Source organism: Columba livia, chromosome 3, assembly GCF_036013475.1.
Source record: "Columba livia isolate bColLiv1 breed racing homer chromosome 3, bColLiv1.pat.W.v2, whole genome shotgun sequence".
Lineage (NCBI taxonomy): Eukaryota > Metazoa > Chordata > Aves > Columbiformes > Columbidae > Columba > Columba livia.
This window is the reverse complement of record NC_088604.1, coordinates 35,096,658-35,113,141: the sequence shown is the minus strand read 5'-3', so window position 1 is coordinate 35,113,141 and position 16,484 is coordinate 35,096,658. Positions and strand designations below refer to the sequence as shown.

The 16,484-nt window shown below is 40.3% G+C and overlaps 1 protein-coding gene across 2 annotated transcripts in view; it reads right to left on the bottom strand.

Moving 5' to 3' along the window:
• Positions 1-9,690, bottom strand: part of TTK (TTK protein kinase) — a 33,119-nt gene extending 23,429 nt beyond the window's left edge. Inside the window, exons 1-4 of one of the 2 annotated variants that reach the window (XM_065056389.1) lie at positions 9,513-9,690; positions 5,004-5,162; positions 2,596-2,740; positions 2,078-2,303 (exon numbers count right to left, since the gene is read on the bottom strand). In XM_065056389.1, coding sequence (XP_064912461.1) covers positions 2,078-2,303; positions 2,596-2,740 — 371 coding nt within the window. In that variant the 5' untranslated portion in view covers positions 5,004-5,162; positions 9,513-9,690. Of the gene's footprint in view, positions 1-2,077; positions 2,304-2,595; positions 2,741-5,003; positions 5,163-9,251; positions 9,391-9,512 lie in introns of those variants that run through there. The other variant, XM_065056390.1, reaches the window with a different exon arrangement.
• Between the last annotated feature and the right edge of the window lie 6,794 nt (positions 9,691-16,484).

The following is a 16,484-nucleotide window of genomic DNA, read 5'->3' as shown; positions in this document are numbered from 1 at the left end:
ACACCAGGGAAATATCAAACACCAAGAAAATCCAAATAACCACTCACTGATTAACATTCATGTTCAAAAACTACAGACAAGCAACACAGTTGTTGGTTTTTTACATCTGGTAAGTCAAAGCAATTTCATGTTCTGGTGTGATTACATATATAGTTCATAAATGTATTATAGTTTCATAAATAATTGACTTTGTATTATATGCCACTCTGAACGAGAAAGCATTAGCTTAAATTATTAAGAACTGGCTAATCTCTTGAGGGTAATTTTCAAATGGTGGACTACCATTTAGGGAGATACTTATAGCAAAGTTCCATTGGGATTGATGCTGTGTCAGATTTTGTACATTTCTAAAAAGTAAAAAATAATTTTCATTAACAAATCAGGATACATATGACTGATGAAGTAGAAAACAACCAAGATCTGAACTACCTGGTGAGCTAGGTATATTCTACAGTAATGCTGACTACCAGGAACAGAAGACATTACAGGTATAGAGAGTACATTTTAATAGTGAAACAAGATAAACTACTCTCCCAAGAATGTTCCTAAAGGCTATAGCAGTGAAGCAACTCAAGACATTTCAGAGGGACACCTCAACTAAAACCACTAAAAATATTCTTGCATTCTAGCATTACAGACTACTGACAGTGCCCTAGATTTTGCTCTCTGTAATACAACACACAGAATACTGAACACAGTTCTAGTAGTCACCTTTAAACTGTGTTCTAAAGATCAAGTGGAAAGATATCCAAGAGTTTTAAAGTTATTTGGGAGGTAGGAAATAATCTTTCAGAACTTCAATTCCTACTGCACACAATGAGATTGATAATAGCATCTAATCATGATTTTGGAAAAGAAATTCCAAAAAGGATGAGCTGGAATCATGTGTTAGACAATTGCTGTTCTGAAGAAAAGCAACTAAGCTTTGAACAGAGGCAACAGATGCCATCTCCCAGTGTCTTTAAACACAGGAGATCTTTCTGGAAGATATGCTTTACTCCACTTTCACAAAAATACCTTACCTCTTCAAGATACTAAAGATTCACAGCAGGTCATTATTCACTCCTGCATGTTTCTCCACATTAAACAGATGGCTTCCATTGTGTGGTTTTTAGTAAACACTGATGCAGCAAAATCCATGCAAATGACAGTACAAACAAAGAAGCAGACCATATCAGACTGTAAGACCAAGCCACCTGCCAAAAATCCAAATGGGAGGACATACAAGAAACAGAAAAATACTAGCTATATTCACTGAAGATCACCTGCTCAACTAACCGTTAAGGATTGCTGCAGTGTTAAATTGCAGCTCTTCATCAAAATATTTGATGTCACAGCATTTCAAGTGACAAAAGAACTACTTATGAAAAATCAAATTATAACCCTCTCCCAAATTATGTCTGGAAACATCTGGACAAGCACACTGGTAAAATTTGGATTGAGTAAACCAATAAATGACCACAAAACTAATTTTGTAAGTATGAAAGTCTAGAGTGATGTTCTGAGACATCCTTCCTACCATAAGGTAGCTATTTAATGTAGCTGGGATGCATCTTTCCCGCTAAGGAAGAAAGCAGACTAGACAAGGATAGACCACCATGGTTTGATTAGATGTCTACCTCACAGCCAAATCAGTTACAGAACTCCACAGGAAGCTAACCCTAATTTACAATACACAGTTTAATACACAGATTATAGTTACCCAAAGTTGTAACGGATTTCACCTATGCAGCTTCTTCTGAGCTGAAGTAAAAAAAAAAAAAGTCTCATGCTATTTCCTCATGTGCCTTACACACAGGAAACAAGGAAACACAGGAAAAAAGTGTGTTAACATCTCTAAATGAAATAACTCTGAACAATCATGTTGTTTAGCATATACAAAAAATTGCAAGTACTGTGCAGACAACAGATGACTAGCCAAAGCTGCTCGGAGTTTCAAGGAACCAATATGAAAACATCCCCACTCAAAATGATAATTTGTTGCAGAAATGACTAATGAAAACAAACTTATTTATCATCATTCAAATTCATAATTCTGAATGAGTTCTTATCCTGAAAATTGAAAATGTATACTTACGCTTTCAACTCAGCAAATCTCACAAGGATGCGAGCATAGCTCTCATTTTGACTATGCTTTTCTGCAGGCAATGCAGTCACTGCCTGACTATAACGACCAATGAGTCTGTTCAGTAGACCAACATCTGTCTGAGGAATACCCTTTTTCTCTAGTCTAAGTAGAAAACACAGCCAATCTTCTGGATTATTTGTTGTCATCATTATTTGATTAACAGTTCCAGAGTTATCTGACAGAAAAATAAGAAGGGAGATCCATTAAAACTGCAGCAAACTTGAACAGAAGAAAGCACTTTTCATAAGCTTTCATGTAAAAGGACTGGTCATTTGGATTGATTTTTTTTTTTTATATTTTTTTTACACCAGATTAGAACAATGCAGTTAGCTAAAGATACAAGGAAATGCAAAACGTATTTTGTGATCACTAATACTGAAGAAATTCTTTCAGCTAATGTTTCTTTCACTCTTAGTCTAAGTTAAGATCAGTTGCATAAGTGACAAGAGATGAACAAAGCCACATACCTGTTGTATCAGCTGAAAATTTAGTACAGTTAAGTTCATCTGTGATATTGTCTTCATTCCTGTATTTGTTTTTCAAGTCTCTAACTTTATTCATGATTGAAGCAATTTGTGGCAACCCTCTTTCACTTAGATCCTCCTCCTCCATCTGCAAACACAAGGTTAAAAACCAGTGAAGGTACTCAAGAACCCTCTTACTGCTCACCTTAATTGCAATTACTATGGGAAACCCTCTCGTATATTTTGCAGTTTGAGATTCAACCACATTATGTAACAAATATTTTATGAAGCCTTTGTCAATGTAGTTATGCAAGTAAACTTCTTGGCAGAAGCCAGCTTAGATGAACAGGAATAGGTGCTTAAGATACTTCTCCTGGCCAAACACTCCTAACACTTCTCTTGAATAAACAGCAATGAAACAAGCATTTGTCAGACTTCAGGGTGACCTGCCTCAGGGACAAACCCCAGCAGAAAAATACATGAAAGGGCAAGAACTTTTATCTCTTTTGCTTAATGCTTTTCCTGCTCTCTCAACTGCATCACCATATGGACAAGAGAAAGGAAAGGCAAGGAGAGACTTTCATTTGATGACACCTGTAAGGCTGGGTTAGACTATGTTAGATGTGTCACCCCACATGCACACCTCCTCTAAACGTAAACATTTTTCAGAGGGAAAGAAAGCTTCATACTATACACTTGAAGTTTTAACAATATAATTTTTTCCATCACTGGTATAACTTAGAGTAGAAATAGTAAGTTTCAAGACATAACAGATACTTACAACCCATCTTTTAGCATTATTTCCTCTCTGTAATAGGCATGGTATTTTTAATTTAACATACTTATAGTTAGACAGTGAGATATGCTCTGAAAAATATCAGTTTATTATTTATACCTTAATTTTAACATTATTCTTCCCTAAAGCAGCACTTAAGTATTATGCACTTATTTATACTACTGAGATTCTAAATCAAACACTTTGAAATAGTTTCTTGTCCTGGTTCTCATTAAGCTTTGCTGTTGCAAAATTTTACTGCCTAGATGTCTTTCTAAAAGGATTCATTAGAAGAGATTACACAAATAAAGACAAACCACTGAATACAGTTTAACCAGTAAGTGATGTGTAACAAATTACCATATTACAATCAGCTTTCTCTAACCAGAGACCATAAACCAGAAAGACTTCTGTGCTTACAGAACCTGCTTATACAGCAGAAGTAGGCATATTTAATATTCTTCTGCTGTATTACAAATGCCCCACCAAGAATATTAAGTCTGCTCTTGTCTATACAGAAGCATTATTTAGTAGGTTCAAAACACACGGGTGGGTTGTGGTTTTTTTTGTTTTGTTTTGTTTTTTCCTCTAAACTCCAAGATTTAGTCTGGCAAAAGCACCACATACATTACCAGTATCAAAAGATCTTAACATCAATTTAACAACTCTTGGAGTCAGGTGAAATGTTCAACACATGAGTTCATAAGCTCTGAAAATGGTTCCTTCTTTCATTTACAAAATGGAATATTTTCAGTGGTCTAATAAAATTAGAAGGAAGCATCCCCCCAAATACAGCTGTAAGCAAGAACAATACAGAAGAAAAAAACTATGAAAGCTACAGGCAGCATGCTACATCAGTGCTATCTGAAAAACAACTTTTGTTTAACTGAGCTGAGACAAGAAAAAAGAATTCTCCAATTTTTGTTAAAAAAAATTTACATTGAATAAATTCTAATTTTAGTGCTCATTTGGAACTTCCTTTAAGATCTGATTGAGCCTAAAGTGCATAGGGGAAAAAAAAAAAAATCTTAGTCTGTTCTGAGACTGCCTCTGTAAACTGTCCCATCTTTCAGAGATCGCTTTGGTGAAACACAGGTGATTACAGTAGCAAAGACTGTTCACATGACATTCTAAAGATGATACCTGTTTACTCCACAGGGGAACAAAACACGTTTACTTCTTCCCAGGGAAGATTTTGGTACCTATTACAGCTTTGCCTTGATAAATACAGTAGGGGGGCTACAGGAACTCAATACTCCAAGTCTCCTCTTTATGGGTGAGAACATCCTTAAAGATCTGTCCTAGAACTGTACTCATTTCCTCAGAGTATGGAGGAGGTCAGCTTCTCCAAAACCTGAAGTACCAAGAAGATCAAGCAAATTTTACCTGAGGCTTAGTAATACCATACTCTCTCATTACAACTGTAATTGCTACAAATTCCCTGGTAGATTAAAATAAAAAATAAAAAAAAAAAAACCACACAAACCCACAATATTTTTATTTTCCTCACCAATGTAAAAGCTTAATTTTTCTTTTTATAGTGATAGCTTGCCAAATGTAGTGGACCAAAAAAAAAAAATAAATCATTTTATGCATAAATTTGATCTTAACTCCCATCAATACATGTCAAACTTACATTGCTGGTGTGCTGCTTAACTGTCCAAGGTTCAACGAGTACTATATAGAGAAAACCTTTCCTTGTCAAAAGATAATGTGGATGAGGGTCAGACTATCTCAGATGATCCCTAGTAAACAGGAAAGGCGAGAAATGTAGCTCTGCATCCTGAGGAAGTTCCTGTGTATCAAAAATGGAATGGTTAGACATTGAAAAGTAAATGAATATCAGCATACCCTGTAACCTTGCTTCACCTTCCTGACATTCCAGAAATAAAGTTTCATTAAATCAATAAAACTAGTCCAAGTTAGTCTTTTAACTTTTTTGTACTGTTTTATTACTGAGATTGAGCACGTCCAAATGTGTAAGCTTGTTATGACATTTACAGATACAAAATACACTCACGGCATAATCATCTGCATATTGTCAGCATTTGCAACTAATCTTTCTATTCCTGTCAAAGTTCAACCGTAAGCAAGCATTCAGACTCTCATTTTAGCTTTATCTATTGTACGGTTAGCATTTGCCATAAATTTATCTGTGCGAAATCCATTCAAATTCTAACAAGACAGCAAAGACCTAAAATAGGAACATGCTGTTCTACATGCATTTAATAGAAGCAGAGCTTCTAACCACAACAACTACATGGCAGCACATTTAAGATCTAGAAAAGCCATTCAGGAGGTGAGGTTAGAGACAGGGAAGCAAAGAACAGGGAGAATGTGTATGCAGAGATCAGGAAGATGGAGAACAACCTTTAAAAAAAAAGCATAAATGAGGTAACTTCAACCCCTCAGACAGACCCACTACATCAGGAGCCAAGGGACTAAAAAAAGCAGTATATATTGTAAATGGATGAAGTGGCAGTACCGGTTATCCACAGGATTTCAGGTGCAATATACCCAACAACGTTTATTGATACCAAAGACAAACAGTGTAACACAGCAAATCACGTATCTGTTCAGTTTCTGAATGGTGACAAATGCAGTTTTTCCTCAAACTTTTGAGAAAGTATGAAAATACTTTTTAATTACTGAACAAAAAGGTATATTCTCTTATTACCCTGGAATCTACTGAAATATTGCATCTGTTTATCTAAGGAGGTGTAGAGAACAGTGAAAAAATTCAGGCAAGTGCCCAAGAGCTTGCCTGGCATTATTCCTCCAAGTGAATGGACAAGCGTAGTAAAATATATTTGTTATCCTATTACTTATACTTTCCTTATACCCCCAGACCATTTTGGCTACAAACTGTTACATTAAATATTTGTTTAGCCATCTTCTTATGGTCTGATTAAAAGTGTCTACTAGTGTCAGAAGGCTACACATTTAAGAAGTTTCAGTTAAGTCCTCTACACTGTGTAAAAGATGTAAAAACACCACCCCTAAATCAGAAACTTTATCCATGTGTATGTTTTCTGGTGCCTTCCTTTCCTATGCAGAAAGACCACACACAAACAAGAGGGGAAACTTAAATGTAGCCTTCATCTTTTACAGTATTTGCACTATGCTACTGATGTATCCAGTTAATTTAGGGGCAGTCAGCATGGCTTTACCAAGGGTAAGTCATGCTTGACCAACCTCATAGCCTTTTATGAGAATGTAACAAGATGGATGATGGCAGAGCAGTGAATGTGGTCTACGTTGACTTAGCAAAGTGTTTGACACAGTCTCCCATAGCATCCTAGTTACTAAATTGACGAGATGTGGTCTGGACAATAGAGTAGTGAGGTGGGTTGCAAACTGGCTTAAAGAGAGAAGCCAGAAGAGTGGTAGTCAATGGTGCAGAGTCTAGTTGGAGGCCAGTATCTAGTGGAGTGCCTCAGGGGTCAGTATTATTCAATATAGTCATCAGTGATTTGGATGAGGGAATAGAGTGTACTATCAGCAAGTTTGCTGATGGCACCAAGCTGGGAGGAGTGGCTGACACACCAGAAGGCTGTGCTGCCATCCAGCAGGATCTGGACAGGCTGGAGAGTTGGGTGGGGAATAACCTGATTAAATTTAACAAGGGAAAGTGTAGAGTCCTGCATCTGGGTAGGAACAACCCCAGGTTCCAGTACAGGCTGGGGAATGACCTATTAGAAAGCAGTGTAGGGGAAAGGGAGCTGGGGATCCTGGTGGACAGCAGGATGACCATGAGCCAGCACTGTGCCCTTGTGGCCAGGAAGGCCAATGGCATCCTGGGGTGTATTACAAGGGGGGTGGTTAGTAGATCGAGAGAGGTTCTCCTTCCCCTCTACTCTGCCCTGGTGAGACCACATCTGGAGTATTGTGTCCAGTTCTGGGCCCCTCAGTTCAAGAAGGACAGGGAACTGCTGGAGAGGGTCCAGTGTAGGGCAACAAAGATGATTAAGGGAGTGGAGCATCTCCCTTATGAAGAAAGGCTGAAGGAGCTGGATCTCTTTAGTTTGGAGAAAGGAGGCTAAGGGGGGACCTTATTAATGTCTATAAATATATAAAGGGTGAGTGCCATGAGGATGGAGCCAGGCTCTTTTCAGTGGCAAACAATGACAGGACAAGGGGTAATGGGATCAAGCTGGAACACAAGAGGTTCCGCTTCGTTTTGAGAAAAAACTTCTTCTCAGTGAGGGTGACGGAGCACTGGAACAGGCTGCCCAGGGAGGTTGTGGAGTCTCCTTTTCTGGAGACATTCAAAACCCGCCTGGACACGTTCCTGTGTGACCTCATCTAAGCATTCCTGCTCTGGCAGGGGGATTGGACTAGATGATCTTCTGAGGTCCCTTCCAATCCCAAACATTCTGTGATACTGTGATAATTATTTAATAGTTGCACTATTTGAGCAAAGAGGCACATGCATGCACATAGCACACCAAATGCTGTCAGTTACAGGAATTAGAACTATCTCCAAGTGCAGTTACATCAACATTGCCAAAAGACATTGCAGTACTACTAAAGACCCTTCCTAAATGTTGGGATGCATTACACAGACATTTAAGTGTTCAGAAGTTCCTACCTTCAAGACCTTGCCACCTTGGTTCAAGGTAGACAAGAACAAAAACATGTCACACATAACTATCTTCAGAAACACACGGCATTATCTATCATTCATCCAGTTATCAGTTATTGTTCTACATATATTACAGCAGAATCTAGTCTTTCTTACTCCTTTGAAGAAATAGATACCAGCTTTCATAGAATCATTTAGGTTAAAAGAGACCTTTAAGATCAAGTCCAACAGTAAACCTGACGCTGCCAAGTCTACCACTAAACCACGTCCCATGAGTTTTTTCAAAACCCATGGGAAAGCAGAAAGCAGATCTGCTTGCTAAATGATACAAGCTTTTGGGTTAAAGTCTGAAAAGCAAATTGCAATGGTACGAACGTGAGGGAAATCCTGCAACTTTTGCTTGCTCCACACAGATGTTAAAAATGCTGGTACCAGGAAGCATCAGGCTAAATTGTTCCATAAGCAGTCACCAAAATCTGAATTCAAACAAGTGGCAAAGCCCTTCAAATACTCTCCAACTTCAGCTCATGTTCCACATGACACCCTGATTACAAGACTAGTTAAAAGATTATTAATTAGCTATCCAAAAAAAAAACCCAGGATTTTTCTTTTAAGGGAAACAAAATCACCTAACAAAAAAGCAAAGCAACCAACCATTTTAAAGAGCAACATTAACTACGAATATAAATAGGAAAAATAGAAGCTCTAGTAGTAGCTACAAAAAAAGACTCAAAGATGGAGCCAATCAGAGAAAGGCTCAACAGCAGAGGAGCAGTGAGCTACTGCAGGATAAACAAACTGGAGGTTACACCGCATGTGAAAGTTACCCAGAGGCCGCAGAGAACAGAGCAGCACACAAAACCACTGACACACAACTTTGAGTGCTGCAGACTTAATTAAGGATATAGCCAAGCAGTAACAAAGGACACCACTGAGAGTAGCTTTAATTTAGGGTATCATTTCAGGAATAACTATTGCTTCATCACCTGGGCCAGCCAGAGCTGGGGTACACATTCCAACATCTTTCTCTCCTTCTCCCTCTCCTTTCCCGCATACATTTTCCCGTTTCCCAAACAATTTCCACGAAATCATACCAAGCACATTTCTGCTTTATGTCTAGTTCTAGAAGCGTTACTCCTCAGCCTAACTGAAGACAAACAAAACAAAACAAAACAAAAAAAAAAACAGCCCCACTCTCGGAATCCCTCATCAAAGTCATGTTAAAAAACAAAGCCACAGAAGAGGAAGGCGGTGAGAAAAGGTGACGAGAGAGAGGACAGAGCCATCAGGTTTCCTCACCTGCATGGGCAGCAGGCCACCGGAGCCCCAGGCCCCGTCCGCCGCCGAGCGCTCCCCTAGCCCACCGCGCCGGGACGGGGGAACCCGTGAGAACGCCCCAGGCACCGCCGCCTCCCGCAGGCCTACGCCGAGGCGCGGGGCAGCGCTGACCCCGGCCGCGGAGGGCGGGGCCGGCGGTAGGAAGCCCCGCGGGTTCCGCCGCCACACAGCACCACCCCCTGTGCCGGGCACCCCGCTGTCCCCCGGCCCGGCCGCACTCACCTTCGCTGCCCCCTCCTGCTGCTGCGGGGCTGGAACGGAGGCTCCAACCGGACAACGGTGCCCGCGCCGCTCTAGGTTTGAATATGACTGACGCCCAAAGAACCCACTTCCCATTGGCTACAACAGCTCACGGGGTAAGGAAGGAAGCGAACGTTGATTGGTCAGAGGAGGGAAAAACAGGAGAGCCCGCCTACCGATTGGGGAGGAGTGGTTTCGGCAGTAGCAGTGCCTTGCCCCGCCCCTTCACCGCCTCGTAGGGACCCCCAACGCCCGCGGCGCCGCTGCTTCAGCGCGGGCGGAGCAACCAACGGTCACAGCCGCTCCCGCCCGGCCGCGCTGCCCCGGAGCGCAGCTGGGAGCAGAGGGCGGCTGCGCCGCTCTGTCGGAAGCGGGGGGTTCTCGCTGTCATCTGGAGTGATGGGAGCGCGGGAACGGCTTCCCTCAGCGACCGTGGCGGTGTTTTCCCGGCGGGCCGGCCCGCCTCCCGTCCCTGAGGGGCGCGGTGAGGGGAGGCTCCTACCCGAGAGCTAGTCAGTCACGGGCGGTCGCAGTCGGTTCCTCGCCGGCCGGGGCGCTGGCACGGCTGCAGGAGTTATTCCCGATTCCCACAGGGAGGTGTGAGCTGCCCAGGTGCCGTTCTTGAGTACAAAATGCAGATCACAAAACCGAGATAATAATAGAATCATAGAATAGTTTGGGTTGGAAGGACCTCCAAAGCTCATCTAGTCCAACCCCCCTGCAATGAGCAGGGGCATCTTCAGCTGGATTGGGTTGCTCAGAGCCCCGTCCAGCCTGTCCTTAAATGTTTCCAGGGATGGGGCACCTACCACCTCTGCAAACTTATATAAAATATAACCAAAAATATTTTTCTCTGTAAGGGATAACTTTATTTTTTTGAAGGTTCATTTAGCTGTAACAACTATGGGATGGTGTGTCCTGACCAGCTCCCTAAGATTCCATCATTACCTTTTGCTCAGACGGATTCTTTGTAAGCTGATCCTAGATCTGCAGTATGCCTGGAGCTGTTAGAAGCAGCTGTTTCTCTGAGCTGTCCCTTTCTTCTTGGAGTTAGATTATAGCAATGCAAATGCACTAACTAGAACAGTTCAGCCTCTCTCAGTTTACATTCTGACTGTACATATTAATAGTATATTTATAGTAGGTATAGTTCTTCTGTTGCTTGTAATATTTTCAAGATTGTTAACATGCTATAAAAGCCAGTGAGATATAGATATATGGCTTATTAATTTGATAAATTAGTAATCCGTTAACTTTCTGTAGACACCACGCATGATATCTTAATAAGATACGTAAAACACCATATCATTGAAATTTATCTTTATTCCTCTAGAATTTAAGTATCTTGTCTAACCTAGTCATAAAAGCTTGCTCTACAGTGAAGGAAAAGAGGTGTTCCAAGGGAGAAATTCAGTCCAAACACCTATTTTAGAATGTAATGGATCATCCCATGCAGGGAGGTCTCATTTTTTCTCTACTAAATATAGAGCAATTTGAACTTTTAGGTATCTAAGATTTATATTTATATTTAGCCTTATTCCTTCTTGCATGTACACATTTTTGGTGGATTTGATTATTTTGTTGTTGCTTTGGAGCTTTTGTGTTCCACTAGAATCCAAACCTAGTAAAAAATGAAAGGTGCAGCATAAGTTGCATCAATCTGCTCTGCATCTGCCTTCACTTGAGGTACATAGTCATAAATTATTTTATGAATAGGAGTTACGGGTGATGAGAATTAGATTGTTGTAGTGAGTCAATAATGCTGTAAGAGGTTGTCATTTGATTTCTGCAGCTGTGACAAGAAATTGGGGTACCATATAGAATCCTCGCAAAAGCAAAATGAACAGGAGAAGACAAAGTAGACCAGAAAAAAGCAGCAAGGAGGAGGGGCAGAAAAAGAAAGGCTGTAATACCCTTAGAAAAAAATACAGGAGCCTCCATTTAGTAGTATTCAACAAAATAGATGTGTGTGTTTTGTTGGTACAATCATCATGTATTTGCTTACGCTTATTCATTATGAAGTCATAGATCTATAGAGAATTTAAGAACTACATGAACTGAAGTCTCCACCTAAAGGTGATTCCAGTTTGAATGACGAAAGTGACATGTGAATCACAAAAACAAGGACAATGTTGGATGACAAACAAAAGGAAAGAGAGGTCAATCGTTTGTAATGAGTTACCAGCAGGAGAATCCTGTTTATTATTTTAAATACCTGATCGTATGGTAAGATTTGATTTTATCAGTCTGGACAATGGTATTGCAAATCCTAGTGTAGTAAAGGCACAGGTGAGTCATTAAGGATTTTTCAAATGCTGATAAAATCTTTATATCACCTGTGGTGTTTTCTGTAAATGGATGTGAGAAAGGCCTTCCTCTTTTAGTTGAAAATTTGGCAACCACTAACCCATCCTCTCGAGTTGGTGTTTGAGGTTTAATGTCTCTGATATGATGGGTTGATGTAAAAGAAAAGAGATGGTACCTCATTGGTTATAACTAGTGACAGATGTTCAGTGTAGCTGATTTGGTGGAAAGTGCATTTGAAGAAAGCTCTGTGGAGTATTTCATGGACTCCATTTACTTAGACTAAATACTGGACTGTTCCTGGCTGCTGATGCATTGCTACAGTCTACAGATGTCCACAAGAAGAATCAAACAAATGTTCTAGATGGCAGAGCCACCTCAATGACTGAGAAGTTGTTCTGAAAACAAGTGGGTAAATAACTATTAAGATTTTTAGCAGCAAGAATAATCACCAGGTGTCTAGTATTCCCACACTTAGCTATTACATTTCCATGACATACTACTTGTTTGTCACTGCTGACTACTTTGATATTTGTGTGTATTATTTCTCGTTTTTAACAGAACAATAATTATTTGTTTCGTTAGATCTTGTCCCATGGCATTTATTCTTTTATGGATTTGATACATTCTTTGTGACTGGACTTAGAAAATAAATGTTGTTTTCCATATTGGACACATTCAGTCACTTAAATAATGAGAGCCATCGCACCTGGGCTTCTTTTTGTTGTCTGATACCATTTTTTGCTGAAAGTCTGTAAAATGCACAGATATGTACACACACAAAGGACTGATTTAGAAACTGTCTAATCAGAAGATCTCAAAAAGGAAGTGTCAATAAGAAGAGTTCAAGCTGTTCATTTCAGAATACCACCTCAGGGATTGGCTCTAACCAGGATGTATTTTGAGTATTATATTAGTGATATAAAATGGTTGCTGATAAGCTTGATGCAGAGATGGTGTTAAGGCTGCAGGCAAATGATCGGGCTGTTGACTACATCCTGGCCTGAGGTTAGGAGGACTGAGGGGACATGGCAATCTAGGTAACATGACGAGAAATCGCTCAACAGGACTTCGTGAGAAGCTGTGAAAGATGGCTGGATCTCATGTGGTTATGGGGGAGTTATGTGAAGAATAGCCAGACTTCACAGCTACTTTAAGTGGAATATTTTGCAAAAGGTATATTTTGTGGAGTACAAGTGTACAACACCACAAGCACCCACATAACTGCATCAGGAATACCACCACCACGGAAGTGTGTGATCGCTTCGGTAATGGTACCAGCCATACCAGATTTGAATAGAGACTTATCAAAACTGGGACCAGAGGAGAAAAATGAATTGGAGGCAGATCCTGTGTTTGGGAGAAGACTGGGATGGAGAAACAGAGGTGTGAGGTTGGCAAAAAAGAGATGAGAAATGAGAGAAGAGGCGAAAAGCTCTGGAAAGAAATGCATACATTTTCTTGCTTTTGACAGTTAAGCTAAGGCTTGCTGTACAATATATTATGTTTAAGCATAACTTACTCTGATCATTAGTAGGGTTACTGCATGAAAATTTCTAAACTGTGCTAAGAAGAGATCAGGCTGGATAATCCAATGGTCCTTTCCACCTTGAACTCCACAAATCCGCAGGACTCAGGAGAGACATACCCTTGTTGTTCAAGAATTAATCAGCATTCTTTATGACTTGGAAAGCATGTGTCTCATCTTACAAAGTTTCTTTCCTGCAGATTTGTTTCTTCACAGCATCTGCTTCCTTGGGAATCAGAGAAATCACTTCTGATAAGTCTTCTTACCCCTTATATAAATTTATGTTCCTTGTTCTCCCACTCTCTGAATCATAGAATCATAGAATGTCCTGAGTTGGAAGAGACCCACAAGGATCAAAAGGCTACAAATCCTGTCCCTGCACAGGACAACCCCAAAATGCATACCATGTGTCTGATGGTGGTGTCCAGTTGCTTCTTGAACACTGTCAGGCTTGGGGCCATGACTGCCTCCCTGGAGAGCCTGTTCCAGGGCTCTACCACCCTCTGGGTGAAGAACCTTTTCCTAATGTCCAATCTAAACCTCTCCTGGCACATCTTCCTGACATTCCCTCAGGTTCTGTCATTAGTCATCAGAGAGAACAGACCAGAAAAGATCAGAGATTCTGCTCTTTGTTCTTTCTGCTTTGCTGCATAAGGAAAACTGGTCTCAAATAATATTCAAAATCTATCAAACAAGAGCTGCTTAATCTGGATATAAACCATTGCCAAAAAAACTATTTGCCAAAAAAGCAGCTAGCAGTTGCACGAGAGAGCACTATGTAGAAGATAGGGTTAATTATGCTTCTTTTATAATAAAAGCACATCTTATGTGGTGGTGCAATGTCTGATTGTTCATTCTTACAGTTTGAGATAACTGCTAGCATTAAGCTTTTGGCTAATATTGAAAAAAAATAAAAACAGAAGGGTAGGGTTAATTTTACCTCCTCTGTACTATCTGAATGTCACCAGACAAAGCTGGTGATCCACGTTCTCTTTGCAGCCAGCGTAGGGAGGCTGTCTAACCATACGTAATTTCAGTCTGCAGATGAGGTGAGAGACTCTCTTGGAAGTATCTTTTTTCCACTCGGCTGATTATTGGGGAAATGTCTGCAGCTACCTTGGTCTAAATGTGTAACTCTCAGTCAATTGAAGTCAATTCTTTCTAAACTGCTTCCTTTCACAAGCAATGCCATTTCTACTCACCCTGTTCTGTGCTGTGTCCCCTAACATAATTTATTACTAACTTACTGCCTTCATGGATATAATTTTTAAATGGACAATCTGAATGTTGTTTCAAAGTTAAAACTGAATGGCTTTGATTCAACTGACCATCTGCTTCACAGATTTTAAATTACTCCCCTTGGAAGTAGTAAGGCAGCCTGTGTATCTCAATGATGAATTGCTACACAATCCAAACATGCATTTTCATTCTGTCAGTGCCTTTTCAATTCCAGATGCTTTTCTGTGCATCCCCATCTCATCAGAACACCCTTAAAATACCTGCAAATTTTGTTTTCATCGCCAGTGTAAGACTGAGAAATATTCACATCTTGTATTGGAAAACTAAGGCCTGGGAAAGTAAGCAGCATACCATAAGTCATACAGGATGCCCAAAACAGCTCTAGAGATCAACCCCAGAGATCCCGATATCAGTTCCTGTACCTTAAGAACTTTCCCATTTGAGGATTTCTTTGATACTCAATAGCTGCACTGATCTTTGAGGAAAACTTTAACATTATTTACACCCATTTCAAACAGTCATAATTGTAGACCTATTATAGACCAGCCTCTACAGGCTGGCACTGAGTATAACATATAGTAGGTGATTGCTCACCTGCATACTGGATAATTACTAATCTCCTGTGGATGACTTTTCAGCTGCAGTTGTCCTGTGTTTTGTTCTGTTATCTGGCTAGTACAATGTATGTATTAGGCCACACAGGAAATCCATGATGATATGACTTGTACTGCCTCCAGTAGGAGTATAATACCCAGCTGCACATATCAATTTCATCAGATCCTGCTGGTGCTGTCCAGCAGCTTCCTTCATATATGGGCAAACTGAGTTACAGATTCATGTGGGCTGGAAACAACTAGAAAAGACCAGCTAAGAAATCATGTGAAAAGTCTGTTATGTAGGTTCCCAACTTCGGGTCATGCTGGATTACTACTACTTCTGTCATTAAAGCTTTGGCAGAAGTGGTCAGTTAAGGGCAATTAGTCAGATAGCTCCAAACTACGATAGTTTCTGCCCACCTTCTTGTCCAGTTGGACCTGGACTTGCTCCAGTTCAGAAAAGACATGGTTGTACTAGAATGGTCTTCTGAAACCTGCCCAAGAAGCAGCACATGATAATTTGTGCATAATGTTCCCTGCACAGCCCTTAGACTGCATGTGGGTTCTATGTGACTAGCTTAAGCTTGGCCAGAGAATCTTGAATCTATTTTCACCTCTCCCTCAGAAAGCTCTGAGAGACTCCAGCTTAATTTTTCACAAAAATAAGGGGTGTGGACAGGGACACGGCCTGTGAATGCCTTCCAGTTTAAGAAATCTGAGAATTGACCTTGCTCAACATCTGTTCTTGACATCTTTCATCCTAAATGACTGACTCAAGACTTTGCTATTGTTAGGTTTCAGAGAAAATACGTACACTATCAGAAAGAACCAAGTAAAAGTAATTTTAACTGAGCAGCTCAAAGTAGTAAATTCAAGAAAGTGCATGGGTGAAAGATGCACTTGGTCACGATACCAGATCAGGGCCTCAACTTGTTGTGACATTTTACCATTGTTCACTGCATTATTAGAGTATTTCAAAGAGTAGGTGGCCATAATGCAATAATGTGCATCATTTTAACATATACCTTTCAACAGTGGTGTAGCAGACATTAAACAGCAATCACCATTATAGCTGTGATATGACATATAGCTATGATATCAGACACTTCTTGTTTCAGTGTCTAAAAAAAGAAAAAGATAAATACCAAACCGTATTTGTTTATTGTCAGATCATAGGACCCTGCAGAGAAAATAGGATACGGATTTGTTTCTGCCAATTCACCAGTCTCTGTGACTGTGTGGGATCTTTATACGGTTGGGAGATCTAATGTTGGGCATGCTGCACCA